The 12,291-nt window shown below is 35.9% G+C and overlaps 2 protein-coding genes across 4 annotated transcripts; both read right to left on the reverse strand.

Moving 5' to 3' along the window:
- Window positions 1-564: 564 nt before the first annotated feature.
- Window positions 565-6,023, reverse strand: LOC110752220 (uncharacterized). 3 transcript variants are annotated; one of them, XM_021952831.2, is made up of 4 exons: window positions 5,743-6,023; window positions 4,501-4,679; window positions 1,551-1,658; window positions 565-752 (listed from the first exon to the last, which is right to left on the reverse strand). In XM_021952831.2, the coding sequence occupies exons 2-4, from the start codon at window positions 4,660-4,662 to the stop codon at window positions 714-716; spliced, it is 309 nt and encodes a 102-aa protein (XP_021808523.1). In that variant the 5' UTR covers window positions 4,663-4,679; window positions 5,743-6,023; the 3' UTR covers window positions 565-713. The 3 variants fall into 3 exon arrangements, with proteins under 3 accessions (XP_021808523.1, XP_021808524.1, XP_021808521.1); XM_021952832.2 differs by having other exon boundaries at window positions 565-705; window positions 5,743-6,021; XM_021952829.2 differs by lacking the exon at window positions 565-752 and having other exon boundaries at window positions 1,213-1,658; window positions 5,743-6,021.
- A 3,119-nt stretch (window positions 6,024-9,142) lies between these two features.
- On the reverse strand, window positions 9,143-11,423 carry LOC110752224 (borneol dehydrogenase, mitochondrial-like). Its single transcript, XM_021952836.2, has 2 exons — window positions 11,290-11,423; window positions 9,143-10,196 (listed from the first exon to the last, which is right to left on the reverse strand). The coding sequence occupies exons 1-2, from the start codon at window positions 11,325-11,327 to the stop codon at window positions 9,422-9,424; spliced, it is 813 nt and encodes a 270-aa protein (XP_021808528.1). The 5' UTR covers window positions 11,328-11,423; the 3' UTR covers window positions 9,143-9,421.
- Between the last annotated feature and the right edge of the window lie 868 nt (window positions 11,424-12,291).

Here is a 12,291-nt window from a genome sequence, read left to right on the forward strand (position 1 = left end):
TACTACTACAACCAGTCGCACTGAAGTGCTAACCAAATGGCTAAATGGTTTCTCAGTTCGAGCGGATCCCTTCGCAAAAATGATCTTTGAATGAAGACTTAGAAAATGAATGGTTCAGATAATGTACATGGTCTAAGTATAATATTCTGGAACAAGGGCTTTTAGTCATATTAGATATGAAAATGTAATCCTTTCGTTGATTTAAGTTTTGTATCAATTTTGAAAGTTGTTAATAACATGTTGATGGTGGTCTGGCTAAATCAAACAGAAAAATTATGAAATCAGAGACGAACCAAGCCGCATTGAATCTTCACCGTGAAAGATGACAAGAATGCTTGTGTAAGAGCTTATTTAGATCCTTTGAGGTTTTATATATGATATATATGAAAGCTATACAATTAAATTTGGTGTGTTATTGTTGATTCTTATGCAGACATGGGGCTGAAGATGTAAATGTACTATAGTAACCTCCTCTTGCTTTGCATATTAATAGTCATTTGGCTTTTGGGGTGATGTCTCGTTTTCTACTGAATATGTGATTTATGAAGAATGAGATGAAGCAGCTAAACAACCCACCACAAATAGATGGGAAGTCCATTAGAAGTGAGTTTGATGATGAAATACATGACACAGTTCGCCTTCTAAAGTAGTAGGTGGCTTAGGAGCAGGTCCCAAGGGATGATGATGCTACATATTTGCTGCAACCTGTTCCATTACCGCACCATCCAATGAGCCCCAAAATGGCAACAAAACTGAAATCAAATCCAAGAGAATAAAAACAACGAAAAAGACCCAGATCCAGATTTGTAATTTCAAAGAAAATGACTAAGGCGATGGGGAATGTGGGCTGGGGAGAGGGAAACTGCGGGGAGTGCTGGGTTTTGTGGCGGTGTGTTGCTCGGATGGTTGTCGGGAAGTTGAGGAGAGTTTGAAAATGTTGATAAATTCGGGGCTAGTCTGACCTAAGAGTTTAGGTAGATTTTTGTAGTTTAGATAGAAATTGTTTTGTGCATTCTCTTTCTACATATCTCTCATCCCTGTGTTTTCTTCTTCTTTTTTGGGTAAAATAGGGGCAGAGCCCAAAACTAAACTAAACAGAAACAGTTCTATGCCTCATAAGACCAATCTTATCCTCATCTAAAATACTCTGCAGCAGCTCAGGAGGAGATAAACACTCAAAAAATCTCTCTTAATTAAAACTAAACCCTCATAGGCATAAATAAAACTTTCTTTGAATAAATAATTGCTCTGGCTATAACATTTCTTTTAACGAGAGAAATAATTGCTCTGACAACAAGATTCTTTGAGATCTTTACATTTGAATAACTTCTGCCTAGTGTGGTAGGCCACTGACACCATGAGTAGTTTCCATTCTTTTCTTTTTTTTTCTACTCAAAGTAAATTGTAAATTGTGTAACTTGGTCAAAAACAAAGGTTTTTACAGGTCAAACATATTACAAGTGTTAGCCATATATTTCCATGGGCTCAACCTAGTCCTCGAATATCTGATGTTGTTCAAGTTCAGTAAGACGTTCAGTTAGGAAGCTTACAGTGTGATTTGTGGTCTGAGTCTTGCTCCTACACTGTACCAACTGTTCCCGGAGACTACGAACAAGCTCATTTAGTCTCTGAATGTTCTTTTCTTGCAATAATATGATCTATAACAAGTGAGACGTGTTAGATTTGAGGGACACTTGCAACACAAGCCACAGAAGAACTTCTTGTAAACAATGTAGATTCACTTAGAAGATGGATTAGAAACAAATCATTAGTGTAGATTAATAATTTACTTAAACCACAGTACATAATTATCAATTTCAGATACACCGAGTAAGCATTTCTCTCATCTAAGCGACAGTATCAGTTTAAAGATAACCAAGACTACATTGGTGAGACTAATGTCATTTCCTGGCATCACATAGGAAACCATAGGGCATAGGAATCATAACTTAACTACCAAGTCACCCAAAGCATGAAACCTAGAGAAAATTTGTATAAGGCTCTTTGATGCATTATCCTTGCATGGTATGAGGAAAACAGTTCTAAGGAGACATGTATGCATGAATTCCAAGCGTTCTCACTATAACCCAAAAAAATAAAGGAAACTAAAAGAATGATAAAAACCATAGAAACCAAGTACCACAAAAATGATTGGATAAATTAATAAGAAAGCCCCTACACAATATTGCCTAGTTGTGAGCTTTTTTCTATAAATTGAGGACAATATATGCAGAGAATTGAGATCATTTTAAGCGTAAAATCCAGAATAGAAATTATGTATATTTGATTAGAATTCAGAAATTAATTGTGACGTTTAACTAATGCAGTGTTTATTATAAGTATTTAATTAAGTTGGGATTGTCTATATAAATAAGCTTTATTGTAATGGGGTATTAACTTTGGCATATTGATGTGGAAACAATTTTTTTAGTTTACCCTAACTTTATCAGCCAAAAGAGAAAGAGTTTAGCCTAATTTGGCTTTTCTCGCCTCTTGTTCTACTTCTCCCCATTCTTTGTAAGCTTCTAAATTTTATCTCCCTCTATTATTTCTTCTGTTGACAATCAAGGAACCTACATTGGTTTCCGATCCAAATGGGAAAAAAGTCAAGGAACCTAAATAGTAAAAATCAACTGCTCCCATTCAACCCCAACCATACAGAGCAAGAAGAAAGTTGTATGGAAACAAAAACAATGGTTGTCACAAAGCAGGATAACAAGAAAGCTGTACATGTGCAGCAGGAGTATGATCTTGGAGTCTGGAAGTCAAATAAACCTTATGGCCATGTTTGGTATGCCTCACTAGACTGGACTGTGTTAAATAACACTTGAAACCCATGTTTGGCAAGGGAGGGGATTACCTTAAATGAGACTCTATAGTCCAACAGTTAAAAAAAAAAAGGACTCGCATGTCTAATATAGAGAGCTCGCAAAATAGCGAGCATATTATTTTGAACACGCGAGTCTGGCTGGATTTCCTTATGGCTTGAATCAAAACCCCACCACCACAGACCCAATCGACGTACTGTGGCAGAACCCAACGCCCAGTGCTCCCCCCCCGCCCCCCCCCGGGATTTCTTCTCCCCCACGGCCACCACCCTCATGCCACGGCACAGACCCAGCATTGAGAAGCCCAATTCATAGCAGTTCCAAAAAATAAGAGAACAGCAGAAAATAATGAAACCAGAAACAGAGAGAAGACGGAAGGAAAGAAAGAGGAAGAAACGAGAAGGAGAAAACGATAACAGAAAGAAAAGAGAGAGAGAAGAGATAAAGAAAAGAAGAATACTGGGCTGCTTTGTGGGCGTCTTCTCCTGATTTTAGGAACATTTCTATTTCCAGTTTTATTTTAGATGGGAAGGCAGCTGCTGCTTGACTAGGGATGGATTTTAGTAGCGTTGGCTTTTTTCTCTTTTATGCCTTTTCTTTTTGCTGAGTTGTTTTTTGTTTTTCTCTTGTAAGTGGATGGATCTCTTATCCACTCTTTGTTGGTTCCTTTCTCTGAATAAAATTTTATCTTTTAAAAATAAAATAAAACGCTTGACAAAAAAAAAATCAGAATTTTATATATTTTATTTATTTATTTATAGGTTAAAATTTCTAATTAAATTTAATTATTAAAATAATTATTCTTTAATCCGACACAGCACCAAACATAGGTCTTCACTATTTTTACAATCCAGCTTCTTAGTCAGACACATCACCAAACGTAGGTCAGTACCTAATCCAGTTTAGGCCAATCCGAGCTAATCCAAGATAGTCCCAGGATTTAGTCCAGTCCATGATAATCCGCCGTACCAAACGACCCCTACAGGTCAAATAAAGCAGAAGTACGGATAGGAATCTAATCTACTAACGGAAAAAAAGTGTGGAGAATGTATAACTATGACTTACGCTCAAAAGATGCTTCTTTCTTGATACTACCTTATTGCTTTCCAATTTTATTCAAGCAATCTATATACGGTCAAAATAAACCTACATAAATGTTTTTGTCTCGAGGAGAAGACCTTCATGCTTGTTTTAGTTAATGCTACAGATGCAAGTTAACTAGCTTCATCTACTCACAAACTAATAATAGGGGGATGGAAATAAACATTGCTGGTGGTTAGTGAACAGCAAAACTAAAGTATTAGATCTCACATTTGCTAAGAGGGGAAGTGAAAGGAGAACACGAAGTGGTTTTTGTTGGGGCTGGGGGTAGAATCAGGGATGTAATTGGGTTCGGGTTGCAACTTCCATATGAGTTTTAAACCTTATGAAATGAAATAGGATAAAAAAGAAACACAAACAAATGAAATCACATGCTTGCAGTTAACTAAGACTAACTGATAAAAAACATACAATTTCCGTTTCACGTAATATCAACGAGCATTCCAGCTAATGAAAGAAAATATACAATACGCAGCTCATCATAAAGTTCAAGAAAGATTTTGCACAATAAACATCTCCATTTTATAATCAAATACAAAAAGAAAACTGGAATTAGGAAGAGACTTGTCACCTTCTCTTTTACGGCTTCTTCCCTATTTGAGATCTGATTCTGCTTTTGGGAGATGCTTGGAGTTGCGTCAAGGTCAACCACAAGTGGTTGCCTCCACTCAAACTGGGAAGTGATTATGAGAACAATAAGCAGAAAAACAAGCAACACAGGTCTTGACATCATTCACAGTTCTACTACACCTGTTCAAATTCAAGTCAAGAAAAAAACAAATCACAAACCAAGAATCTTCAGTTGGTTAGCAATCAGCATAAACACTTAAAGGAAGCAGGAGTTATATTCTAGTTCTATGCTCCACGACTTACATTGCTTTGATTTCTAGTATTGCAAAAGAGTTTAAGAAGGAAATTAAACTTGCCCTTGATTTCCTTGACATAAAATAGATGTTTAAGGAACAAAGTTCTAGTGAATACTGTTCGGTAGCTTTAGGGACATTATTTCAAGAGAATGTTTTCCTGATTTTGCCTCTGCTTCAACTTTACATCAGGTGGAAAATATTTCTAGTCTTTTACTTTAGAAAACATTTCCTAAGCAGTCTTTTTTGTCTAGGAAATTTTTTCCACAAAGGCTCTAATGCTCGCATGGGTCTGAAGAAAAAAAAAAATTGTGAAATTTCTACAAGAACCAGTTTCTGCCGAAATAAAATCTTTCTGCTTTAAACAAACATCCAACTTTTCTAGCGTAGACACTTTCCTCATAAACAATTCCCCATTGAAATTAATGAAGCACCTTATTCTGGCAATCATTATTACTTGTTCAAATGACTCAGAGTCTACCATTGAGAAAATAATGACCCTTTTCATGTCCCAAAAATTCCCAGCAACCAAACAAACCCAATGTTCACTGAAGCAGCACATGAGAAGATACACTAACCGAAGAAAATTTGAAACAATCAAAGTCACAGGATACAAATGAAAAATCATAAGTAATAAGAAACAACGCTGAAACGAAATCAATCCAACCCTCTTATGTCAATAAAAAAAGGGCGTATGTCAAACTTGTTAGTTCCACTTCAATTAAATCCAAACAATCAAATTATATTCAACTAATTACAAAGCAGTTCAATTAGGCTCTGTCTCAACCAATCCCATCCAAATACAAATAATTGATTTATGATTGAAACGCGAAACGGTTTCCCTTCCTAGAATTTGAATTTTCCCGGGAAACAAACAGAATCCAGAAATTGAGACTCGACCAACAATAGGAAATTAGCTGACGGCAATGGAAATGAAAGGAAAGACTTACAGATTGGCGTGGTCAATAGAACCCTAAGTTCATGATCGGTGCCTCGAGACTCGAATATGGCTACTAGAATTGAGAAACGCCGTCTGCTGTCCGCTGCGATGAATTTTATTTTTGGGTTCAGACTGATTAATTTAATTTGTGTTTTTTTTTAATACGAATTTAATTTGTGTTGAATAGGATGTTTATGGAAGCTTCGAATTTGCTTGAAAAAGAATTGACATGCAGGCGGACATTAGAAATGGGGAGAAGGCTTTGTGGTCTGCGAGGGTTGGGATCCTCTATGTTTAGAAGTCCTGCATTTTAATGCTTTAAAGTATCTTGACTGTTCAAGTGATCCAAGGGGGTCATAAATTACTCCAAGTCAGCATAACAAATTTCTTTATCAATGATCACCTCCTCTCTCTGCTGATCACAAAGTTAAAAGGGTGATCTCTACTTCCATAAACATAAAAAAATTACAAATTAACTATACATGTGGAGAATATGAGTAAATCTTCTCCCGTGTTCAAATGCAATAACATGTTAAATTGATTTGTAGAGAATTTGGCACAACTCAAGAATGACTAAAATCCCAAATTCAGCAATCAGCAGCACATGTACTAAAACCTGCAATACAGAATCGCCACACAACGTTAAAAATGGCAAATTCATATCGAAAATCAAAGCTAAATGGAAGAAAAAAAAAAGAAAAAGAAAAAAAATAGAAGCAAGACCACCGCTCCATATCGTGCAACCCAAAAAATCCATAGCGCCCTTTTGCGGAACTAAATTAATGGCTACAATGGGTTGTAGCCTAGGGATATTTTTGGGAATAAAAAAAGTCAAACATATATATTTGACTTGTTTATTTTTATTTTGATAATATGTGTTTTGGGGGATTAAAAAAAGTCAAACATATATATTTGACTTGTTTATTTTATTTTGATAATATGTGTTTTGGGGGATTAAAAAAAGTCAAACATATATATTTGACTTGTTTATTTTTATTTTGATAATATGTATTTTGGGGATTAAAAAAAGTCAAACATATATTTTTGACTTGTTTATTTTTATTTTTGATAATATGTGTTTTGGGGGATTAAAAAAAGTCAAACATATATATTTGACTTGTTTTAAATATAACTTTAGCTAGTCGCCCACCTGTTGAAAAATTCTTGGTTTCGCCCTTTATAGTGCCATACCGGCTAAATCCATAGTATTGCATTGGCTAAACCGAAACTCAACACAACCCGATATCTTCCTTATATATGTGGGCAATGGCGGATCCAGAAATTTTTATGGGGGTGTACTAAATAATTTTTTTTTGTTTTGCGATATCTATTATAATGTTAGTTATGTTTTTTCCCCATATAACAGTGGTTATGGTAAACCATCATCATATAAGCCAAGCTTTGGGAAGCAAAAGTAACTTAAAAGAACCAAAAATTCAAAAAAGAACACAGAAGAATCTCAAAGAAATTGAAAAGTTCGGAAATTTAGTAAAGGCTTTGTGCCTAAAATCAGAACGGAGCTTCATAAAATAGAAATTGAAAAAAAGATATGAGAAATTATAGAAGTATCAAGATGAGCTTTGGTACCATCATAACAATATGGATTGAGCAGAGGAAAGAGTATAGCAGAAAAAGAATTACAGAGAAAAAACCAGAACCTAATGCTTATATTTGTACCTTTAATCTCTAGAAAACAATTTAAAGGTTTTCAAGAAGAAGAAAAAAAACAATTTATAAGAAAACATTGTGTTGCAACACACAAAATGGAGCAGGACAAAGAGGAAATTATCATTTACTTTTATAATAAACAATCCATTATATTACCTTTATGGAGCACGTGGGGCGTTGCTTTTGAAGGTTGTGAGGCCAATGGGAGCACATATCAACAACATTTATTATATAAAAAAGTATTTATTTTTATTAATAAAAATGCATCACACGGGCTCCAAAGTTGCATCACATGGATTCCAATCAATCTAAAGCTGGGATTATACAGAGGTGGGCTTATTTCTACATAGAGGTGTAGGCTAATATTTGATTTACCTAGTTTGGGCTTGGACAACATAGTCTAAGTAGTTGTATATTCTAAAAATTCAACATTGGCTAGAGCCCACTCTAGCCCACACGTAGATCCACTCGTATACGTGGGGTCAAAAGACAGCGACAATTTCATGGCAATGAAGACAGTTTTCACGGTGTCTAATTCCACATCACAAAACAAAAGAACAAAGAATGATCATGAGGGGAAAGGGGGGAGGGAGGGAAGGAGAAGAGAGGGGAGGTGGGTAGGGAAGGAGATTGCTAATCATGGCCTCTTGAGTCAAATTGCTAATCATTTAAAGCAATTTATTGCAATTTGGGGATTTTTTTTTTGTGGTATCTAAATCCTCTTTTCGGATCTTCTACGCTAATTATATGTTTAATTTTTTTCCTATTTAATTCAAGAAACTTAAAGTTGACACATTACCTTAAGATAATAGCTCAATTTCCTCACAATTAAAAAAGAAAAAAACCCCACTTGACTTAACGTCTTGCAGCCATTAGTCTTTTCTTCTTCCATTTCAATGTCTTAGCAATATTTTTTTTCCCCAAAATCTCCGTAAACCTTCTCACTAGGGCTAGGCATTCAAACCAAAAAATTAAGTCGAATTGGACCAAAAAAATCCAAGTTGGCCAAAAACTAGACCGAGTTGACCAAAAACTAAATTGGACTAGTTTGGTCCAGTTCTTGTAGTAAAAAGACTAAACCAAGCCAAACCGAACCGGCTTAAATATATGTTATTTATTTATATAATATTAGCCCAAACCCAATTTTTTTCTCCAGGCCTAATCTTTCTTCAAGCCCAAATACTGTTCCAAGCCATCAAGCCCAACTCCAAGCCCTTTATTTGTTTTTTTAAGCCCATAAAATAAAATTTTAGTTAGAATTTATATAAAATAATAATTTGAAATAATAATAATAATAATCTGATCCAAAATTGGACTGAATTGGAAACCAAACTAGAATTGATTCAAACTGAACTAGTTGGTTTTATAATTTTTTTTTTCACTAAAACTATACCAAATTGGACCGGTTAAATAGTATAAATTCTGATTTCGATTTGAGATGAAAATCAGACCGAATCGGACCGTGTCCACCCCTACTGCCCACCTCATGGTCTATAATGTTTCCCTAATTTAAAAATAAAAAATAAAAATCTCTTCTTTTCTCATATGTCCAATATCGCAACTATGACATATCACTTATAAAGCTTGAACTCAAAAATTGATTTTTGAGCTAATGGGTTTCCACCACAGTGGTGGTGGATTGCCCCTCCTCTTATGGCACCCACGATCGAACCCCAGTGGAATTTATTTCCTCCAATGTAAAAAAAAAAACAGAAGAAGATTTTTGAGAAGAAAAAGGATAGTGAATTAAATGTTATTTTATTGAACTCTTTCACAACAAAGGCTCAAAGCCCAAGTAGAAAACAAAGCAAAAGAGACAAACATTCCATTGGGCTAGTACAAAATGGCTCTTGTACTGGAGAAATCCAAGAAATCATCTTCCACATTAAGAAGAGGATTCTCAAAGAAAGTGAACCCAAGATCAGAGCAAGAGTTTGAAATTCTTCAGTTGGAACTAAACAACATATGTGTTTAGGCATTCCTTTATTTATTTTGCCAACTTATTACATTGAACATTTTTCTCAAGCCTGTTCAAACATGCAAAACCTTGCGTTCACAATAGTGAAGCCTCCATCTACCAAAAGATTATGCCCACTAACATACTTTGACTCATCACTTCCCAAGTAAAGAGCAGCTTCAGCAATATCTTCTGCCTTAAGAACCCCACCTTTAAGGTTGGAATAAACACCATGAACTCCATCATCATCAAGCTTAAAGAAGTCCTTCGACAACGGCGTGGCAACTATATACGGCGACACACAATTCACCCGAATACCGTGTTGTCCAAGCTCTATGGCCGTATTTCTCACCAGCCCTAGTACACCATGCTTTGAACTCGTGTACGCATGTGATGCGCACCCCCCAATGGTGGAACAAGCACTGGCAGTGTTAATTATGCTCCCTTGGCCAGCTGGGATCATAACGCGAGCTGCATGTTTGATCCCCAGAAACACACCAACCAAATTTACCCCAATCACTTGCTCAAATTCTGCCTTGTCATTGTCAAGGATGTTGGTTTTTGCTATACCAGCTATGCCTGCATTGTTGAACATGATGTCTAGCTTTCCATATTTGCTTGTGGCTGTTTTAACAGCATTTTCAACGTCTTCTTCTTTTGTTACATCGCAATGGACGAATGAAGTGGACGAAGAGCTTAGGTCTCTGCAAACAGATTCAGCCAAGTCGTCTTGCACATCTGCAATCACAACTTTTGCTCCATGTTTTGAGAAGAGTCGTACAGTGGACTCTCCTATGCCGCTCGCCCCACCAGTGATTAGTGCTACTTTACCTTCAAGCCTTCAATATTGACCCAAAGTGTTAGTTTCAGTAAAAAAATAAATAACAATGGCATCACTTTCATATGGTGAAAGTCTTATGTTCCACTCATCAGCGTAAGGAAGTTGGATTTAGTATTACATGGATTTGATATAGAAATTACAAAGGGGAAAATTTTGAAAATAAAAGAGTAATTTAGATCCGATCCCTATAGCATATAAGATCTATAGATTTTATCTTCTCCATTGGTCGTTCTTGTAAGATAATTAGCAATATATGAATGACCTTGACCAATACAAACCAAGAGGGTGCTATGATAATCGTCAAAAGTGAAAGGTTTAAATCATATATTCATAATTCAACCTCCTTGCACCCAAATTCGAATCTCTCCCCATATATATGCCACAAATACATTATATACTTGTTTTTTTTTGCCAAAAACGATAATTGGTATGCATTCATTAATCACCAAAATGGATGTTTACATCATTGGCCAGTGAGGGGACCAGCCAAACTGGAGGGTACCCCATTCACAAACACCAGAACCCCCAGCCGCATACAATTTTATATCCATCATGGGACTTATTCGCTAAGTCCAGATATATTTTCTCATGAAATACAAATTTATATAAAAATGGTCCTTTAATATAAAAGTTATAATGACATTTTTTAGTAAGTGAAAACGACTTAATAATTCAATCCTAAAGAGGGTCTCCAGTCACAAAGAGCCAATACAAAGAGTACACCAACAACCACGACTGTCCTAACTAGCATTCCGAGTGTTGTTTTATGTGGGAAAATAACTAATTACTCAAAAGCCCCCCTCCCTCTGTTTTATTTTGGCAAGAGTCAAAGACCAATTGAAATCAAGTAATTCTATTTCCATCTTACATCATCCTCGTTTTATTATTATTTTTAAAACATAATTAGAATTCAAAAGGCAATTTAGGACTGGCACACAACCATGATAGTCACCAGAGCTACAACCATCCAAGAAAACAAAAGAAAAAACAAGAAGAATGCAGTCTTCTTGTGTTGATCCGGACAAGTTAGGATAAAATGAAAATATATAACAAGATTTAGGAGGTGTGAAGATGCATATTAATTATAATACCTTCTTGCAGCGGCAGCGAGCAATGAGAAATTTCCCATAGAACCACTATAACAAGAAAACAACCTTGCTAGACCTTCACCAAAGTTTTTCTATAAGCTCTTCTTTGGACTTCCGAGTGTAATTATGTTGTAGACTTGTAGCTGTATTTATAAGTCCACTTGGATATCACGCTTATATTTAGAACAATTATTTCTGCTACCCACTAGTACTCGCACTTATTGAGCACAAAAAAAGACTACTACTTGCACCGTCTGTGATTGAACTCAATTATATTCTATACAATTACAACAAAATTTTGGTGTAATATTATGAATTTTCATGTTAATATGAACCGATGACATAATTTAACATCAACAACATTACGAGCGGTGTTACAAATTATTGTACAGTTTAAAATCTGAATGATTTGGTTTAAAGATCCTTCTCTGTAATTGTTTTCTTTTTCAGAAAAGAAAGAAAGACGGCTTGTGCGAATTATTGCTTCTCTTCCCATACCGTGGTCCATGCCAGCTACATGGAAGTGGCGGTACGATTAGAACAGTATGCGCATGCTTTGGCACAGGAAAAAGTATGTGATTGATGTAATATATATCCAGACAATTTTGATCAGCAAAGCCTGCATGAAACAAGAAACAAGTGGTTACATGTCTGCCACATTCTAGCATGTTTATCTGGTAATGAATTCACTGTTTTCTCTATAGAAAAGAGCTTGATCCCCATAAAGCAATTGATGCTATGATATCCCAATTGACGAAGCTATAGCTCACCGTCTACAATTCAACCGACAACAAAATAAAAAGTAACAGAATTATAATACCCAACACAGGCCAGTCCATTGATTTTGAAAGTCTTTGTAAAAATAAAAGTTGAAGCCTTTTAGAGCAAGTCCAGCGTTCTACACAAACCTGGGCAACAGGCTCCCCAAGCCAAGGTTTGGCCCTCCAGCGCGCAGCCTCAAGCCCGGGCAAGGCATGGGACCCACCAACCTGGGCAAGCCCACGG

The sequence above is a fragment of the Prunus avium genome, chromosome 6 (assembly GCF_965620075.1).
Source record: "Prunus avium chromosome 6, drPruAviu1.hap1.1, whole genome shotgun sequence".
Taxonomy (NCBI): domain Eukaryota; kingdom Viridiplantae; phylum Streptophyta; class Magnoliopsida; order Rosales; family Rosaceae; genus Prunus; species Prunus avium.